Source organism: Hemicordylus capensis, chromosome 6, assembly GCF_027244095.1.
Source record: "Hemicordylus capensis ecotype Gifberg chromosome 6, rHemCap1.1.pri, whole genome shotgun sequence".
Taxonomy (NCBI): domain Eukaryota; kingdom Metazoa; phylum Chordata; class Lepidosauria; order Squamata; family Cordylidae; genus Hemicordylus; species Hemicordylus capensis.
The window spans coordinates 56,701,609-56,718,048 of record NC_069662.1 but is presented as its reverse complement, the minus strand read 5'-3'; the positions used below and the strand labels follow the sequence as shown (position 1 = coordinate 56,718,048).

Below are 16,440 nucleotides of genomic sequence, written 5' to 3'. Positions count from 1 at the left end.
GCATCTGGTGGGCCACTGTGCAAAACAGGATGCTGGACTAGATGGGCCTGATCCAGCAGGGCTGTTCTTAGGTTCTTATCCACCCAAAGTGTGGTGCCTTAACTGTTCATTAGCCTATGTGACACTGGCCAAAGCTGCACCAGTACCTGTGGTACTCCAGATGCTGCTGAACTACAACTCTCATCATCCCCAGCAGTGGGAACCCCTACTTTGCATCATGTGGTTTTCTTTTGGTAGAGTACAGGATGGTTTTACCATTGCCTCCTCCCGTGCAGTATGACATGATGCCTTGCAGCATTTTCATCCCCCTAGCACCATGCAAAGATAAGCATTTTCACTGCAGTGCCCATTGCAGGGGCCAGGGGGCTCCTTTAAGTGCAACTGAGTGAGTCCTTTTGAGACCCTGCACCATCTTGGAAAACATGTACATAAGAAGTGTAATCCTTGGTGCTTTCTTCCTAGAGGGTTCCCTCTCTCTTAAAGGGGCCTTCCAGCACTGAGAAAAGCACAGTAGGAAATAGCTGTTGCCAAAGTGGTCTCCACTTGCAAAATCGCAAAGATCACTAGTTTAGATTTGTAGGTTTCAAAAATGAGTCCAAGCCAGTTCCTCTTTTGTGAATTTATTTGCAATGTAATGCTGAACACCTTCACAAAGTGCAGCCAAAGCCCCTTCCCACCTCCTTGTCTATCATGATGCCTCTAAAGATAGGATATTACAGAAGGGAGAAGGGGAACTCCCCTCCTCTCTTTCATGTGCTGTTTTGCCTTCTCCACTCCTGTTTGCTGAGGTAATAATGGCTGATTAGCATGGCCCAGTAAATGACAAGAGGGGCTTGACTACATTCATTAAAGGTCACCTAGTTGCCAATAGTCCTGCTTGAAATGCTCTGCATGCACTTTGGCTCTTAGTTGTAGAGCAGCAGATATTTTGAGCCTGTGTACAGCACCTAACGGGCAACTCCATTCCGTGGATGCAGGTGTAAATGACCCAAAACATACCTACCCCCACCATGACATTTTCTTTCCTGCTGCTTACTCCAGTGTACTGAATGCCAGAACATATTCAAAGGGCCATATCCATTAACATCATGGGTTCTTCAAGCCATCTGTTTCAGGAAACCCCAACTCCAGGGTAACTACCCTGCTGCCAACCCAGGAAAGGTCATAGGTACAAGACTTGGAGTCATCCATCAATCTTACAAAACTGATAAGCCATAGGAATCAGGAGATAGTTGTATCTGCAGAGCCACACACATTAGCTGACATCCAGATTAATGTTCACACTACTGGAAGTGTGTTTTCGGTCACTCAAGAGAAGGGGGATTTTTACCGTTCCCCTTCTCTGCAGCCACCTGTAGCGCCTGAAAATATGTCCCTGATGTTTGTAGGACACCCAGGGTCATATTTTGGGGAAGCAGAAGGAAGGATTATCAGCAAAAAATCCCCCTCCCCTGTACAATACAAAATGCTCTTCTGCTACAATATTGGCCTGGATATCAGCCATCAGGTTCTCTGTTTCGCTCACATTAAATTAATTGTGTTCAAATCCCATGAATGTGATTCTGTCATTCTCTTCGATTTGTCTCCTTTCTACTGAACAAATATTAGGAAACTGGAATCATTCCAATGCCCAGCTACAGGACATCCAAAAAGGGATGGAAAGGCAGGGGAAGCCACACATCAAAGGAGCACATAATGAAGATCACAGGTCAAGGAAAAGAGGGACTGTTGTGACAAAAGGTCTCTATCACCCGAGGTGCAAGAACATGACTCCTACTCAAACCACTCCTTTGCCCTTCACATGCACCCAGTTTAGGTCCCAAGTAGAATCAATTTCTTATACTTGGAGATTTGCTCACCAATTTCCACCTTACACAATTCACTTGCTAATAATTCAATGTCCTTACATAATTCAATTGCTAATAATAATTCAAAGAATGGGAAGTTTCTCCCCACCCCTTCCTCAGAACTTCAAGTTTGCATTCCTCTTGGGGTTTCTTTCTAGGTAGATTTCAGCAATCACTTCTACTGGAATGGGGAAGAAACTTTCCCTGGCCCTGGAAAGCAGAGCAACTCAGTCCTCTTCCTCCTCCTCCTTGTCAAAGATGGCTACTGCACAGTGCCCAGCAGGATTGTAAGCAACATCTTCTACCTCTCCCCCACCCTTGCTGGGCTTCTGGAAGTGGATCTCCAAGGCTTCACACATTAACTCCTCTTCCATGACATCCGGAATTCCTGACAGCAGGACAGTCCGAGCACATACTGAAGGACAGAACTGGGATGGAAAGAAAGAGGGTTTAGGCCAGAGTGAAACAATGCCAAAACCTTACAGTGGTATTTGATCAATGCACACCCCCAAGCAGCAGCAGATCTGCTAAAATGTTAACAGGATCCAAGATCTCTAATTCAATTGTTCTGACAGCTGATTTTATGCAGTGTCTTGTGATTTCCAGAGGAGGTAGGACCCAAGATTGGGGGGCAGGGGGCGGGAAGAGTGTGTGTGTGCTTTCTGACCCTACTGCAATACAGTGAGAAACAAAATCCCATGTGTTTAATAAATCCTTAGGCAAGGATCTAGTAACAGGGTAGAGTTACTAGAAAGGAGAGTTATGGGAGAGGAGAGCTGGTCTTGTGGTAGCAAGCATAACATGTCCCCATAGCTAAGCAGGGTCTGCCCTGGTTGCATATGAATGGGAGACTTGATGTGTGAGCACTGCAAGATCTTCCCCTCAGGGGATGGAGCCGCTCTGGGAAGAGCAGAAGGTTTCAAGTTCCCTCCCTGGCTTCTCCAAGATAGGGCTGAGAGAGATTCCTGCCTGCAACCTTGGAGAAGCCACTGCCAGTCTGTGAAGACAATACTGAGCTAGATAGACCAATGGTCTGACTCAGTATATGGCAGTTCCCTATGTTCCTAGTTGCACCCAATTAAAGTTTCCTTGAAATGACTCAAATGTATAGGTTGTACCCCAAGGACGTTAGTCATGATTAAATTCCCTTTAAATCAACGACGCTAGTCATGACAAAATTTCTTATGGCAGGGCTTGAGAGCCTGTGAGTGGGAAATAAGTCACGCATCATTCTTTGGAGATCACACTCAGGCTGACTATGCCTCATATCTGGATATCAGTGTTCCCTCTAACCGGGATTCCCAGATATTGTTGACTATAACTCCCAAGCAAAAGCTATTGCAGCTGGGAATTCTGGGAGTTGTAGTCAACAACACCAGGGAATCCCTGTTAGAGGGAACACTGCTGGGGATGTGAAGAAATTCTCCTTTATATAAAGAGTTAGAGATGGTGACATTAAACAAGAGAGGGATCAAACACATGTTCATCCTCACCTGTAGGTCTGTGATTGTCCCACCTACATAGGGTGACACCTTGACCTCATGTGCTTCTTTCCCAATGGGCACCTGAAACCGGCCTCTTTGAACAAGCTGCTCGGCCACTGGAGAATGGAGGGAAGAAAGACCACACTTGAGATCTGTGACAGATGCATGAATGAAGTTACTGTCCCTTGGGTCACCCTGGCTGCTTTCAGAAGATGGTATAATTCTAATTAACTCTATCTCAAAAAATGAACAAGGTGGACTGTAGTACAAAGACATTGGGGGGAGGGGGAGAATGCACAGTACAGGGCCTAGCACAGATGTTACTTTATTTCAGTTTTTTTATCCACCCTTCCAAAAGGCTTGGAGTACACAGCAGTTTATTATTTTTCTCCACAGAGCGACAACCCCATTAATACAGAAATGAAAGCAATTAAACCATATGTTTATTTAACCCCAGCTGTTAACTGAATGACAGCTTAAACAAAAATACTGTGGCTAAATAAATCTTAAGAAATAATAGATGAATTGAAGAAGGGCGTGTTGAAATGATAACCTCCCTTGTTAGGCTTCTATAGCTCCACCCTGCCCCGCCCCAAAAAGGGGGAAGTGGGGAAAGAACGAAGAGATGGTACTGGGGAAAGTGAATAGAAAAAGAAAAATTCTCTTCGTGAGGGAACAGATTTAAAAACAAACAAAAGGAAGCATTTCTTCACATTATACACAAGTAGCTATGGAACCCACTGCAATGGTGGGTTCCCACAAATGTAAAAAGGGAACCCACAAATGTAAAAAGGGATCTGATAAATATGCAGATGGTCAGTCTGTTGATGGCAGCTACCCTTAAAAGCTGAAAGTTCAGCCACCATGTTCAAGAACAAGCAGGTGACGACTGTCATAAATCCTACCCTGGCTTTATGTGGCACCCTGGGAAAGTTTTAAGTACAGGAGAACCTCCATATTCGTGGGGGTTCCATTCTCCATCCACTACTGCGAATACAGAAACCATGAATATGGAGGCATTGGGCCAATGCAAATGGAGTTAGGTTCCTGGAGGTTGGGAAAATGCCCCCCCCCCAAAGGGGAAAGTTGCCCTTTAAATGCAGGGGGAAGTGGCCGACCATGCTTCACAGGTCCCCAACAGTGCTCCTGAATAGTAAAACATTGTGTGAAAATCACAGTTTCTTTATTTCTTTTAAAAGGAGCCATTTTTGAGGCTCCTGACCTCAAAATGGTGGCCAGAAATGACTTCCGAGGTAATTTCCAGCCACTCCTGACCCGCAGATATGAAAGGTTAACCCTTTTTTAGCCATCCTCTTCCCAAATGCCAATTACCTGGTCATGATTAACAATGTTCTCCTGTAGACCAAATGCTGAGCTACCTGAACCACTTGACAAATTCAGACATGTTTATCCATCCCACGCCACATCTGTGAGCAGAAGAAATGCTCCCCGCCATTCCGCAGGAGCATATAGCCCTCCCTGCATTTCTGCATACCTGTGTCCTTTACGAAAGTCAGAGTCACATGGCCAGAGTCCCTCAGTAGCTCCACATGCTCCACTTCGCCACCGTCATTCTTGGGCTTACTGAAAAAGAGCTCCAGTTTGTCAAGCAGCAGTTCCTCCGGCACAGACAGGCCCTCCAGTCCTGACACCAGGACTCGCCGAGAACTCTGTTCCAGGGAGATCTGTGGGTGAGAGGAAGAAACCTCAGGAAATAAGAAACAGATGACCACATCTCAGCATAGCTGGGGAGGCAAGTCCATCAGAATTGGCGAGGGAGAGTCCAAGGGCCTGTTCAGCATTTTCTGCACAGCAAGAACTACTCTTCCAACATTAAGGCTCTCATACAGTCATGGTTCCATGAATGCTGCCATTCTGCAGGAGTGCAGAAAGTGTGCAGAACAGGACCCCAAGTGCATAACTTCCTAGAAATTGTAGCTTGCGTTTTTTGTTTAAGTAGGGGGAAGAGCAAGTTTCTAGCCCTTATGGCGCAGATTGCTTGAACTGGTGTGAGCAGAAAGCCTGTTGAAATTCCAGAGACCAGGAGAAAGGCACAATCAGAATTCCAGTGGTGGGAAGTGAGGGGGCTTCAGCGCCCTGCAGACGATGTTATGTTGGCAGATGCAGCTTTTCAGACTCCTTCAGCCCAAAATTCCCTCTTCTACAAAATTATTAAAGATACCCCTGCTAACTTGACAAAGAGGCACCTTTTAACATGGTGATTCTCTCTATTTAGCAGGGAGAGAGTAACTGGTCCTATCCACCCCCAGCACAGTTCCTCCAGTGACTGTTGCTGGTGTCTATCTTATGTTTCTTTTTAGATTGTGAGCACTTTGGGGGCAGGGATCCATCTTATTTATTTATTTATTATTTCTCTGTGTAAACTGCCCTGAGCCATTTTTGGAGGGGCAGTATAATTACTGATAATAAATATTCATAATAAAATTCAGCCATCCCTTGGGAAGGACTCGATTTCTGGATAAAACAAACCAGTCAATAACACCTGTCTAACTGTGCAAACAAGAAATAATAATAATAATAATACATTAAATGCACCAATATGGAAAGGTTGGCTTTCCCTTTATTACCATAAAGTCAGAGCAGCTGAACCAGGGTTTGATGCATGAACCTATACATCTAGGGCTAGGAATGAAAAATCTTCTTCAGCTTTCTGCAGGGCTAGTGCCGCAAAGATCAGTGCTGGCACCTGAAGAAACTGATGTAGATTTCAGTGGGATACGAAATATTTATCTTTTTCAGTCCTTCAGAAGAGGCATGGAGTTCCACATGCATAAACATTGCAGAATCCCCTGCATCTGTTGTGCAGTCAAAGAGGGAGATATGCTGCAAAGGAACACAGAATGCGAAGAACTGAGACTCAGCAAAGCTACCGATGCTGAATTGCCCTGTACGCAATCACACTTCAATGGCACCATTCAGAGTTGCTACTGAACTTCTCAAAAAAAGCAAGAGATCCAATAATGGACCTCTCACTGTAATGTCTAACCCTCAATTTCTAATCCCTTGGGGTGCAGAGACAGGCTTGAAAACATGTGGGACAGTGTGCCTGAAACTGCAGAAACCGGCAGGGGGGCACCAATGCACTGAGCAGGTTTTGCACAGGCCTGGAGGTGGGGCTTCAATGCAGAATAAATTATGCAAGAGAAGCAAAATGCTAATTTGAATGTTCTAGTCACAGAACCCAGTTTTTCTTGATGCAGAATTTGGATTCTTCTTTTCCAGCACACAAATCCCTGTTTATTATGGGTTTCGCACCCATTACCAGTGGTGTAAAACTCAATCCACTCCCCCCCCCCACCACCACCTCAAAGCCAAAGGCTGCAGAACCCACCTCTAAGGAAGAGGGCAGAAACAACTCCACTGGCTCAACTTTTACATTCACATAGCTGCACTCATCCAGCTGAATCCGATGCTTCCTCATTGCGATGATTCTCTTGGCAACTAATGGAGGCAGGGAGAAGGAAGGAACAAAAAAGAACAATTCAACCCTAGCTATCCTTTTTCATCCCTTGCTTTCTTGCTCACCCAGGTACCATGGCTTTAAAAGGGGCTTAGACAAATTCATGGAGAACAAGTCTATCAATAGCTACTAGTTTGGTGGCTATAGGCCACCTCCAGCCTCTGAGGCTAGATGCCTCTAAATACCAGTTGCAGGGGAGTAGCAGTAGGAGAGAGGGCATGCCCTCAGCTCTTGCCCGTCGGCTTCCAAGAGACATCTGGTGGGCTTCTGTGTGAAAAAGGATGCTGGAATGGAGGGGCCTTGGGCCTGATCTAGCAGGGCTGTTCTTATGTTTATAATTATGTCCAACTTAGAGAAGGCTGGAAAAGACAGAATTTGGTAAATTCACAAGGCAGTCCAATAAAGATTGTGAGGGTAAACATTTAGATCAGGAAGCTAAACTGTTTCAGTTTTTCTCTCAGGTGTCTGCGGGTTTTGTTTTTGTACTTTGAGCTGCATTTTTTAGTTTCCTTTTAGGTATGTTGTTGTTAATTGCCCTTTATTGCTTACTTTTAATTTTGTAAGCCACAGAATATACATCTTTTAAATAGTGAAAGAAATTTTCCCATCTATTTTATTGCCTGAGGGGTTGTAAAATCTTCCATCATGGGAGGCCTTGCAAAGCAAGCTGAGGTAACATTTGGCTAAATTAGCTTGGAGAACTCGATCCCCCGAGACAGAAATGGCAGCTGGGTGATCAGATAGGTCCCTTCCTATATTTGGAAGTGGAGATTTTATACAGGGGTTCCTGCTGTGCCAAGAGGGACACCCCACAAGAACCCTTTATCCTCTCTCCGAATAATGCTGCACATGGGGAATGTTCTATACTACATCTTGTTCTGCAGTTGCACACCTCTCATCTCTGTCTGCAGCAAGAGTTCTCAATGTTGGGTCTCCAGATGTTATTGAACTACACTCCCATCATCCCCAGCTAAAGGCCACTGTGGCTGGGAATGGTGGGAGTTGTAGTCCAATAGCATCTAAAGACCCAAGGCCTACAGCCATGCCGAGTTCTTGCAGAAGTGGTAAATCAATGGGGATTTGAAATGGATTGAAAATAAGTAACACCTTTATATAAATCTATGGTTTGGCCACAACTGGAACACTGTGTAAAGTTCTGGTTGCTGCATCTCAAAAAGGATATGGTGGGACTGGAAAAGGTAAAGAAAAGTGCAGTCAAAGTGATCAGGGGACTAGAGTATCTTCTTTATAAGGAAAGGTTGCAATGTTTAGGGCTTTTATATTAGGGAAAATGGGCAACTAAGCTGGAACATGGCTGAGGCCCATAGACTTCTATATGGTATGGAGGGAGTGGAAAGAGAAGAGTTTTTCTCCCTCAAAATAAGAGAACCGGGGTCATCGAATGAAGGTGACTAGCAGAAGATTTCGGACAGACAAAAGAAAGTACTTCTTCACAGAGTAGAGTTAATTTATGGAATTGGCTGCCACAAGATGTGATGATGGGTTACAAGCTTAAATGACTTTAAAAGGAGATTAGACAAATTCATGGAGGACAATTCTGTTTCTGGCTACATGTTACCTCCAGGTTCAGAGGCAGGACATTGGCTGCTGGGGAGCAACAGGAGAGCAGTATGACCTTCAACTCCTATTTGTGGATGTCGGGATGCCATGTTACCTGGTTGCTTGGGTGGCCCTGTGGAGTCGGGAGAAGGGCATGGCATCCCTCCTCTGAGGCTTCCTTCTCTTTAGCGGGCAGTGTGTGTGAGAAGGGCCCAGGATGGTTGGATCCCAGTAGGGTTGAGAGGGCAAGGCTGGGAGAGCTGCAGGAAACAGCTCTAGGGAGACAGCTAGGTTGGGTGTAGCAGGAAACAGGAAGCAAGGTCAGGAAGGGGGCAGAGCTGGAAGTAGGCTTTTAAGCCCTGTCAGCTCTGCACTGGGGTATTTAAAGACAAGGCAGCTGCTGATGAGGAGCAGCTTCTGAGTATGGGAGCCAGGAGTTCTCCAGGAGAGGGAACTGGCTGAATGCAGCAAGCCAGGAGGAGGACTCAGGTGACAAGCTAACCTCCTCCCCTGGGTGTTCCCTTTTGGGGGGGTACTCCAGTCATTCTGGAGTTCAAGAAGGGCTAGAAGCCCACCTCGGCCCCTGGGAGTTTGACAGCGGACTCACAGAGGCATCTCTTTGGCCACTGTGGGAATCAGGACACAGGACTAGGTAGGCCTTTGGCCTGATCTAGCAGGGCTCTTCTTATGTCTCTGGGCTTGACCACCATTTCAGGTGAGGGTTCACATTACTAAAACACCCTCCACACAGAAAATGAGTTGTCAGTGAAAATTCTAAGCTAGAGCTCTTCACCCTGACATGCTAGTTTCCTTTGTGGAGTGTTTGTTTATTTTTGTATGGAAGAGAACTGAAGTTATACAGTCTCACCACCTGCAGTCTAAACTGGTACAGTCTAGAAACAGATTTACCACCTCAATGAGAATTAAGCCTTAGGCAGCTGCTTAACTTCTAAAGAGAAGTTGGTGCTAGGCCCAAGCCTGCCTATAAATCAGACCTACTGCCTTGGAATTTGTGTACTCTAATTCCACCAATGTGGGGACATGGGAGGAATACGGAAAACCAATTCCAGGACTGCATGGCTCCTTTTCTTCTTTAATCCAAGACCTCAAATCCATCATTCCTGCTAATATTACTTATTTATGGAGCATTCTTAATTTGCAACAAGTATCATGCCGTCACACCCCCTCAGTGAGTTAGGCCCCTATTAGACCTTTTTCCCCAAGACTGAGGACCAGAGGCTGAAAGAGAGAGTAACTTGCCCAAAGCCAAACAAAGAGTCTATAGCAGAAGTGGAAGCTAAATTCGTATCTTACAGTCTGCAGCCAATTATTTCAACTGAACTATGTTTTTCAGTTTGTAAAGTCTAGCGTTCCCACAATATTTTCCTGTTCTTCAGTCTTTGCCTCCAGCTATGTTTCACAGCTGATGGTCACCACTGTGGTGCTCATCGGGTATCAGACTTTCAGAGTGTAATCAGGAGCTGCTTCTCCTACCTTCAGGATCCTCAAACGTGACGAGAGCTGATCCTCCAGGCACAGGATATCGGATCTGTGGCACAACAGTCAGTTTATCAGGCAATGTTGCCTCCAACCCATCTCCCACCTGGCCTTTGAACACCATAATCCTCTCAGGAAGAGCAGGTGGCTCCTGGAACAGAAACAAGGTTGGTAGTGAATAGATTTTTCCTGCCAGGTCTTGCAAATTCATCACAGAACCAAGACCCCACCCCAACGCAAAGAGCCTCTTCCCACCCATCCCCCTTCTTTCAGAGCTTAATTAGAGTCAGAAGTAAGGAGTGAGAGTTCAGCTCCCAGAACCTGTTTTCAAGGTCAATGTTCCATTGGAAACATGCAAAGCACTTCTAACGTACAGAGTGCTTTATGCATACGCAGAATGCTGAAGACGAGCCTCCATACCTGGACTTGGAGGCAGAATTGTGATTCATAGATAGCTACAGCACCTCTGAATTTAAACATTAAGCTGGGGTTCTCAAGCTTGGATCACCAGATATTGCAATAATCTGGTGATTGCTTGGATCACCAGATATTGCAATAATCTGGTGATTGCTTGGATCACCAGATTATTATATCTGTAATATCACCAAATATTATAGCTCTGATAGCCTTGTGCCTAGAGATGACAAGAGTTGCAGTCTTCCAATATCTGGGACCGCAAACTTGAGAACCTTTGACTTAAGCAATGCTTGACTTTCTGCAGACAGGAAACCCCAGAGAAGAATTCAGATTAAGACTCAATGGGGCCATTCACACGACCTACCAGGTGGCAGGGCAGGGGGAAGGCTCTGCAAAAAGCTTCAGAATGTGCAAGTGTGCATGCGCACTGCGTGTGCATCACGTGTGTGTGCGTACGTCAGACATGCATGCGGCATACGCACACGCAATCACACATTCTGAAGCCTTTTGCCGCCCCAAATGCTTTTCAAAAAAGGGGTGCCAGCAGGGGAAAAGTGGTGGGAGGGGTAAGTACACCCTCCCCCGCCCTTAAAGAGCCACCCCGCCCAGCTGCGAACCGTGCACACCTCTAGTGTGCGGTGGATTGTGGGGATTCCCCCAGCAATGGGGAGGCGCCCACCAGTGTTGCAGTGATGGCTGAAAGCAGCCGGTGCTGCCGCATGATCAGGTAAAGGGGGTTAAGGGAGTGCTTGCTCCCTTAATTTTGTTTAAGACGAAGGTTTCACAACAGGGTTAGGCAACGCTTACAACGGTTTTTACACGCAGCCTAACTCAGGCTGGGTGTCCCATTAGCTCATGAAAAGACCAAGCAAAAGCTGCATGGACCTTTTCCTTCTAAAGCTGTGTGTAGATAACCCATTCAGGTACACATCTCCTGTAGTGGCTTAAAAGCAAGCTTACGTGAGGGAAAGAAATGCTGAATCATCCCTGCTGAGCTGCCTAACTAGGCTTCTCCTAAAACTATTCTGTTTTATTTGTAGGTTCAAAAGGCTGCCGCCGCCACCACCACCTCTTTTGTCTACAGAAACACTCTGGGTTTGGGGTGGGATAATCCAGGAAAAACACACTCTTAATTTGACTCTTGGACAAGTACAAAAATCTTCCACAAGCAAGCCTGCACGTGGTGAGAAAACTAATAGTTGCTGAGCATTTGAGGATGCGTTTGCACCAGCGTAAAACCCCTCCCCCGCTTTTCTTGAGTTAAAAACCAACTTGGAGAGGCTTGTAGAAAAAAAATAACTAAGAAATCCAGTTTTATTCATTTACTACAGATTGTTTCTGTCTGAGGCTTCTAGCTTTCTTAGATACACTCAAAAATACTTAGTAGGTTACAAAAACAGGTTGTCTTAGGCACAATTAAATGTTTACAGAGTCTTTTGCAATGCCCTAGGTAGGGTTGGGCGTAGGCTAGTGTTTCTTATTTCAATTACATTGCACGTAAACAATACTAGAACAGTATAAGGGATATACAAAACATACACACCAAAGAAATATAAGTTTCTAATGCATAATCTAGCAAACTATTCCCTATGCTGAATTCCCTTTTCCTTGGACTCACCCAATTCCTGAAGCGAATCAAGCTTCCTGCAATCCTTTCTTTTAAGGCTCTACAGAGTTATTCCATGAGAGGAACCTCCATGCTGGCTTCAACCATGAGGGAGCAAAATCCATTGCCCCTCACTAAGCCTTTCTGCATGCACTTCTCTCCAACAAAGACTGCCCTTCTTGTTTCCAGAATTCCCAGCAACTGCTCTCTAGGTCCCACCCACTTGGTGTACTGATTGGCTACGCTGGAGTTCACCAGACTGTTAGTCAAGATATGATTCATTTCTGGTTAACTCTTTAGAGGGAAGGGAGGCTGTCACTACACCTCCCCAATACCTTGTAACGCTTTTCCTGGGCAACTTGTAATTTCTCCAGATGCTCCAATTCATCTTCTAGTGCCTGCTTCTCTTGTAGCAGCTGGCCTTTTGTTTCCCTCTCCATCTCCATCATTTTCTGTAGGGGGGAAAAAGGTTGGTTGCTAAACAGAAAGCAAGAGGGATTTTTCTGTTGCAGACTACCTACAGCACCCCCATTCCTCATGATCCCAGGCCTCTGCACTTCCTTGCCAATGTACCTCCATCCATCACCCACCAAACACCCAGAGAATCCTGGTGGGATTACAAGCTATCAGCCTGAAAACAGGAAAAGCTATATTGGAGCTACAGCTCATGACTACTCAGCCCCAGAACCTGCTTGCATCACAAGGGCAGTCCAGGAAGCCGAAGAATGGGAAAGTGGGTTGATAGTGGCAAGACAGAGGCTCCGATTTTGGAGAGGGCAGGAATTGGAGTAAACCCCACACAAATCATTTTAGAACTCAGATATCAACTTCTGCGATTGGATAATAAAATGGCACTAGGAGGGGTCCGTGCATGGCTGCTGAGGCAAGAGGCTTTGTTTCTACCCTAGAAAGAACATGTTTCAGGACAGGGCTGTATATCTTCTGCCATGTGGAAACCAGACTATGCAAATGCAGACATTGCATTTTATAAGGAGGTGTGTAGAGTTCAGCTTCCTGAAAATGCCAGCTTTCAAAAAGCCATTTTGAAACCTTTATGGACTGCAAAGAAAACCAGTGCCCGGGGAAATCCCAGAACCTGGGAGAAAGATTTCTAGTGGTCAAAGTTTCAGCAGCCTGCATAACTCTCCTCCAACCTTCACATTGACTTTGTAGAAGTAAAATAACGAAATGCAAAATAAGCAAACCGATGCAATTTTGCTGCAACTGCATTCTTTATTCAGCTTTCTCAGGACAGAACTTGGGTTGCCTCGATGAAGAATTTGTTGGTGTTGGTTTTTTAAAGCAAAGAATATTCACAACTCTGGTCTTTAAAAAGAGTCACACCTGGAAAGCTGCTTCCTGGGTTTGGGCCTCCATTTCGTATTCCTGGAGACTTCTAAAGAGAAGCTCAGCTTCTGCTTGGAGTCTGGTTGCATCCTGCTCGCTTTTCCCTTTGTCTGTTTCCAATGACAACCGGTCAAACTGCAAAGAATTGTAGGCATCCTGCAGGGGTGGGGGGAGAAATAACCACAGATTCATCAGATCTCCTCCTCCATGGCTTAATTTGAATTCCTTAGAGCTGAGGACTGAAAGAACCTTGCTGAGAGTCAGTATGGTGTAGTAGTTAGTGTGTTGGGCCAGGGGAGGCCCAGGTTCAAATTCACACTCAGCCATTAAGCTGACTGGATTACTCTGGGCCAGTCTCTCTCCACAGCCTCCCTCACAGGGTTGTTGTGAGGACAAAATGGGGGAGAAATAGTGCATGCCTTTCTGAGCTCCTTTGAAGGAGCAATGGGATATGCATGAAAAGAAATGTAATGATGCAATGAAAACCAATTCTGAACAGCAGCAAGCAACCCTGGGACATATGAAGTGTCTTGGGGCATGTGCAGAGTGTATCTCAACCATTACTGAGCAACCAAACCAGCCCCCATGTATACGGGATTAAAGGGGAAAGCTTGGAGGAAAGACAGAGCACGTCACATTTTAGAAATTAAGGACCATCAATGTTTCCAGCAAGGAGTACCTGACAGTTCCACAAGGTTTGTTCTGTCATCGTCACCCAAGATTCGCTTAGAGAAATGTTCTCTCTGGGTATATGGACACCTGCTGAACCCAAGAAAGAAAGTTCACATCTCAGAGCCTCTTCCCCTCAGCAGACATACAGAGAGGCAAGCATACGAAGCCAGGAGGAGCCAAGGAAAAGGGAACATCACCATCATGCTTACAGGTAGATTGCTATATCTTCTTAAGAAAACATGACAGGAAACAAACCTACCACTGATCACTTTCATCTGTCTAAGTATATCCCCTTTTCCAAAATGTCCCATGTAATTACACAGAAGAGACAAAACAAAATAGAAGATTGACAGACATGGAAACTTGAAACTACCTAGGTGAGCTCCAGGTCATTTAAACTGGGATAGGGTAATGGCACAGTGGGGAAATGACTTGATTAGCAAGCCAGAGGTTGCCGGCTTGAATCCCCGCTGGTAAGTTTCCCAGACTATGGGGAACACCTATATCGGGCAGCAGTGATATGGGAAGAAGCTGAAAGGCATCATCTCATACTGCGTGGGAGGAAGCCATAGTAAGCCCCTCCTGTACTCTACCAAAGACAACCACAGGGTAGACCAGCGTGACTAGATAAGCCTTTGGTCTTATTCTATAGGGTTGTTAACCGAGAGGTGGGGTTGAAGATTTTCAGGGGGCTCCCCCCCCCACTTCATTTTTCTATGGAAAATGTTCCACTGCATATCTTGCTCAACTGAACGACTCTCCTTCCTTGCAATTTCACCAGGTTTTGCCCACCCAGTGTCAAGCCCATTTTCAGGTCTAGAAACCTGCTATAATAAATGTGAGATTCTCAAGTTGCTGAATTCTGTGCCCAGTATCAGATCCCAAGTTTCTGGCACAACTGCAGAGTCACAGAACCCACAGCGTCCTGAAGAGGAGCCTTAAGTCACTCCACCCTTCAGTTCGCCGAGACAGACAGAAAAACGGACTCAAGCAATGGGGAACAACTAAAAGAGTAGAGGAGGAGACCCAAACGGACCAGAAGCGGTGTGGTTGGGAGAAATACCTTCTGCTCTGCCCCCCTGCCCATAAATTGGGGATCAGGCCCACGCATGGGGATATGGCAACTCAGATGAGATTAGTCGGACACAAAACAGGCAGTACACAGCCTTGGGGAAGAGGACGGGGCAGGCTAACAACATCTGCACGATCGGGAAGCGGAAAGCACTTAAAAAGCAGTCATAGCCATTGCAAGAGACCACCCCGCCCCCGCACGCACCCCTACCGTCGGCTCCTCTGGTCCTGGGCCGGGCTTTCCAGCAGCGGATCGATTCACTTCCACTTTCGATTCCTCGCTGCTTTTGCTACAGCTGCTCCTCCCATCAGACCCGCCCTCAGATTAAGCCGCTTCTCTGCTCCCCGTCCCCGCCCGTCAGCAGGGATTTTGGATTCGGAGAGGGTCGGAAGGGGGTCTGAGAGCGAGATGTCGCGAGCCGATTCACGCGAGTTCTGCTGGATCTGAAGTCTCCAGCGAGTCAAATTCCAGTTTGAAAGGCGGGCCACTTTGAAATAACGGGAAACGATGTGATGTAAACGTAAACAAAAAGGTCTGCGGGTCCAACAAATTGGTGCTGGGCCTGGGGCCAAGCGTGATTAGGAGTTTCAGCTTCTCCTGAGGAAATCCCGTCTCTTAATATCTGCTATATATGGTACCGGGCTCAGCTGTACTCCACGAAACGTGTTTTCCACAGCAGAGCTCAGCTTTGGAACTTAATGGGCAGAATGTCTTGTCCCACAACGTAATAGTGCAACTAGTACATAATTAGGGATACAACTTTGGAGACCCCTTCCTTTTAGAAGTTGCATAGCTGTATGCTCTTCTTTATTACTTAACAGTAGAGGAAGTGCACTCTGCACATGCTCAGAGATGCTCATTTATCTCTTCAGAGATGCCACTCAAGCCAGGAGAAAAACTCTAAAGGAAGCAAAAGCAGCTATCAAATACCACCCCCAGCTTTATCAACTACCAGTCCTAAACTTAAATGATACAAAGGCACAGAGATGAGAGGGCTAACTGAAGTAGGAAGAGCTAACCTAAGGCAAAGGAAGCACCCCACCACCGCCATCATGCCAAAAATCCAGATTCAAAACACAGGAACATCTCTGTCCTGCTTACAGGAAAAAGAAATCTTCAAATGCCAAATTAGGATTTAGCCCCCTCAAAATTTGGTCAGATTTACAAACCGTTACACATTAAGCTTCTTTGCAATAAATAGCCCAAAATGAATTCCTCCCATAAGGTAGTTAGAACAGGATTTCTTAACCTTGGGTCTCCAGTTGATGTTCGAGGCCATGGCTGGGGATGATGGGTGTTGTAGTCCAACATCATCTGGGGACCCAAGGTTAAGAAACCCTGTAATAGAAGGTAGATAGAACTGGACCAGAATTTATTGGACCTCACTTTCAGACTACTGTAGAAATGCAAACTTTTCAAGTTTCACAGAATTATTCACCTTGCACTTTTTGCAGAAC

The 16,440-nt window shown here is 45.8% G+C and overlaps 1 protein-coding gene across 1 annotated transcript; it reads right to left on the bottom strand.

Moving 5' to 3' along the window:
* Positions 1-604: 604 nt before the first annotated feature.
* Positions 605-15,407, bottom strand: IFI35 (interferon induced protein 35). The gene is made up of 9 exons (XM_053266296.1): positions 15,188-15,407; positions 13,919-13,998; positions 13,237-13,395; positions 12,228-12,344; positions 9,867-10,020; positions 6,684-6,793; positions 4,827-5,016; positions 3,341-3,447; positions 605-2,275 (listed from the first exon to the last, which is right to left on the bottom strand). Exons 2-9 carry the CDS (start codon positions 13,946-13,948, stop codon positions 2,075-2,077), a joined length of 1,068 nt encoding a protein of 355 aa, XP_053122271.1. The 5' UTR covers positions 13,949-13,998; positions 15,188-15,407; the 3' UTR covers positions 605-2,074.
* Between the last annotated feature and the right edge of the window lie 1,033 nt (positions 15,408-16,440).

Bases quoted from the DNA above. Each gene is read 5' to 3' on its own strand.
- IFI35 (XM_053266296.1), bottom strand. From the start codon at position 13,948: ATGACAGAACAAACCTTGTGGAACTGTCAG. The intron at 13,396-13,918 runs GTACTCCTTGCT...CCACCCCTGCAG, and splicing joins AAACCTTGTGGAACTGTCAG to GATGCCTACAATTCTTTGCA. The intron at 6,794-9,866 runs GTAGGAGAAGCA...TGCCTCCATTAG, and splicing joins CACGTTTGAGGATCCTGAAG to TTGCCAAGAGAATCATCGCA.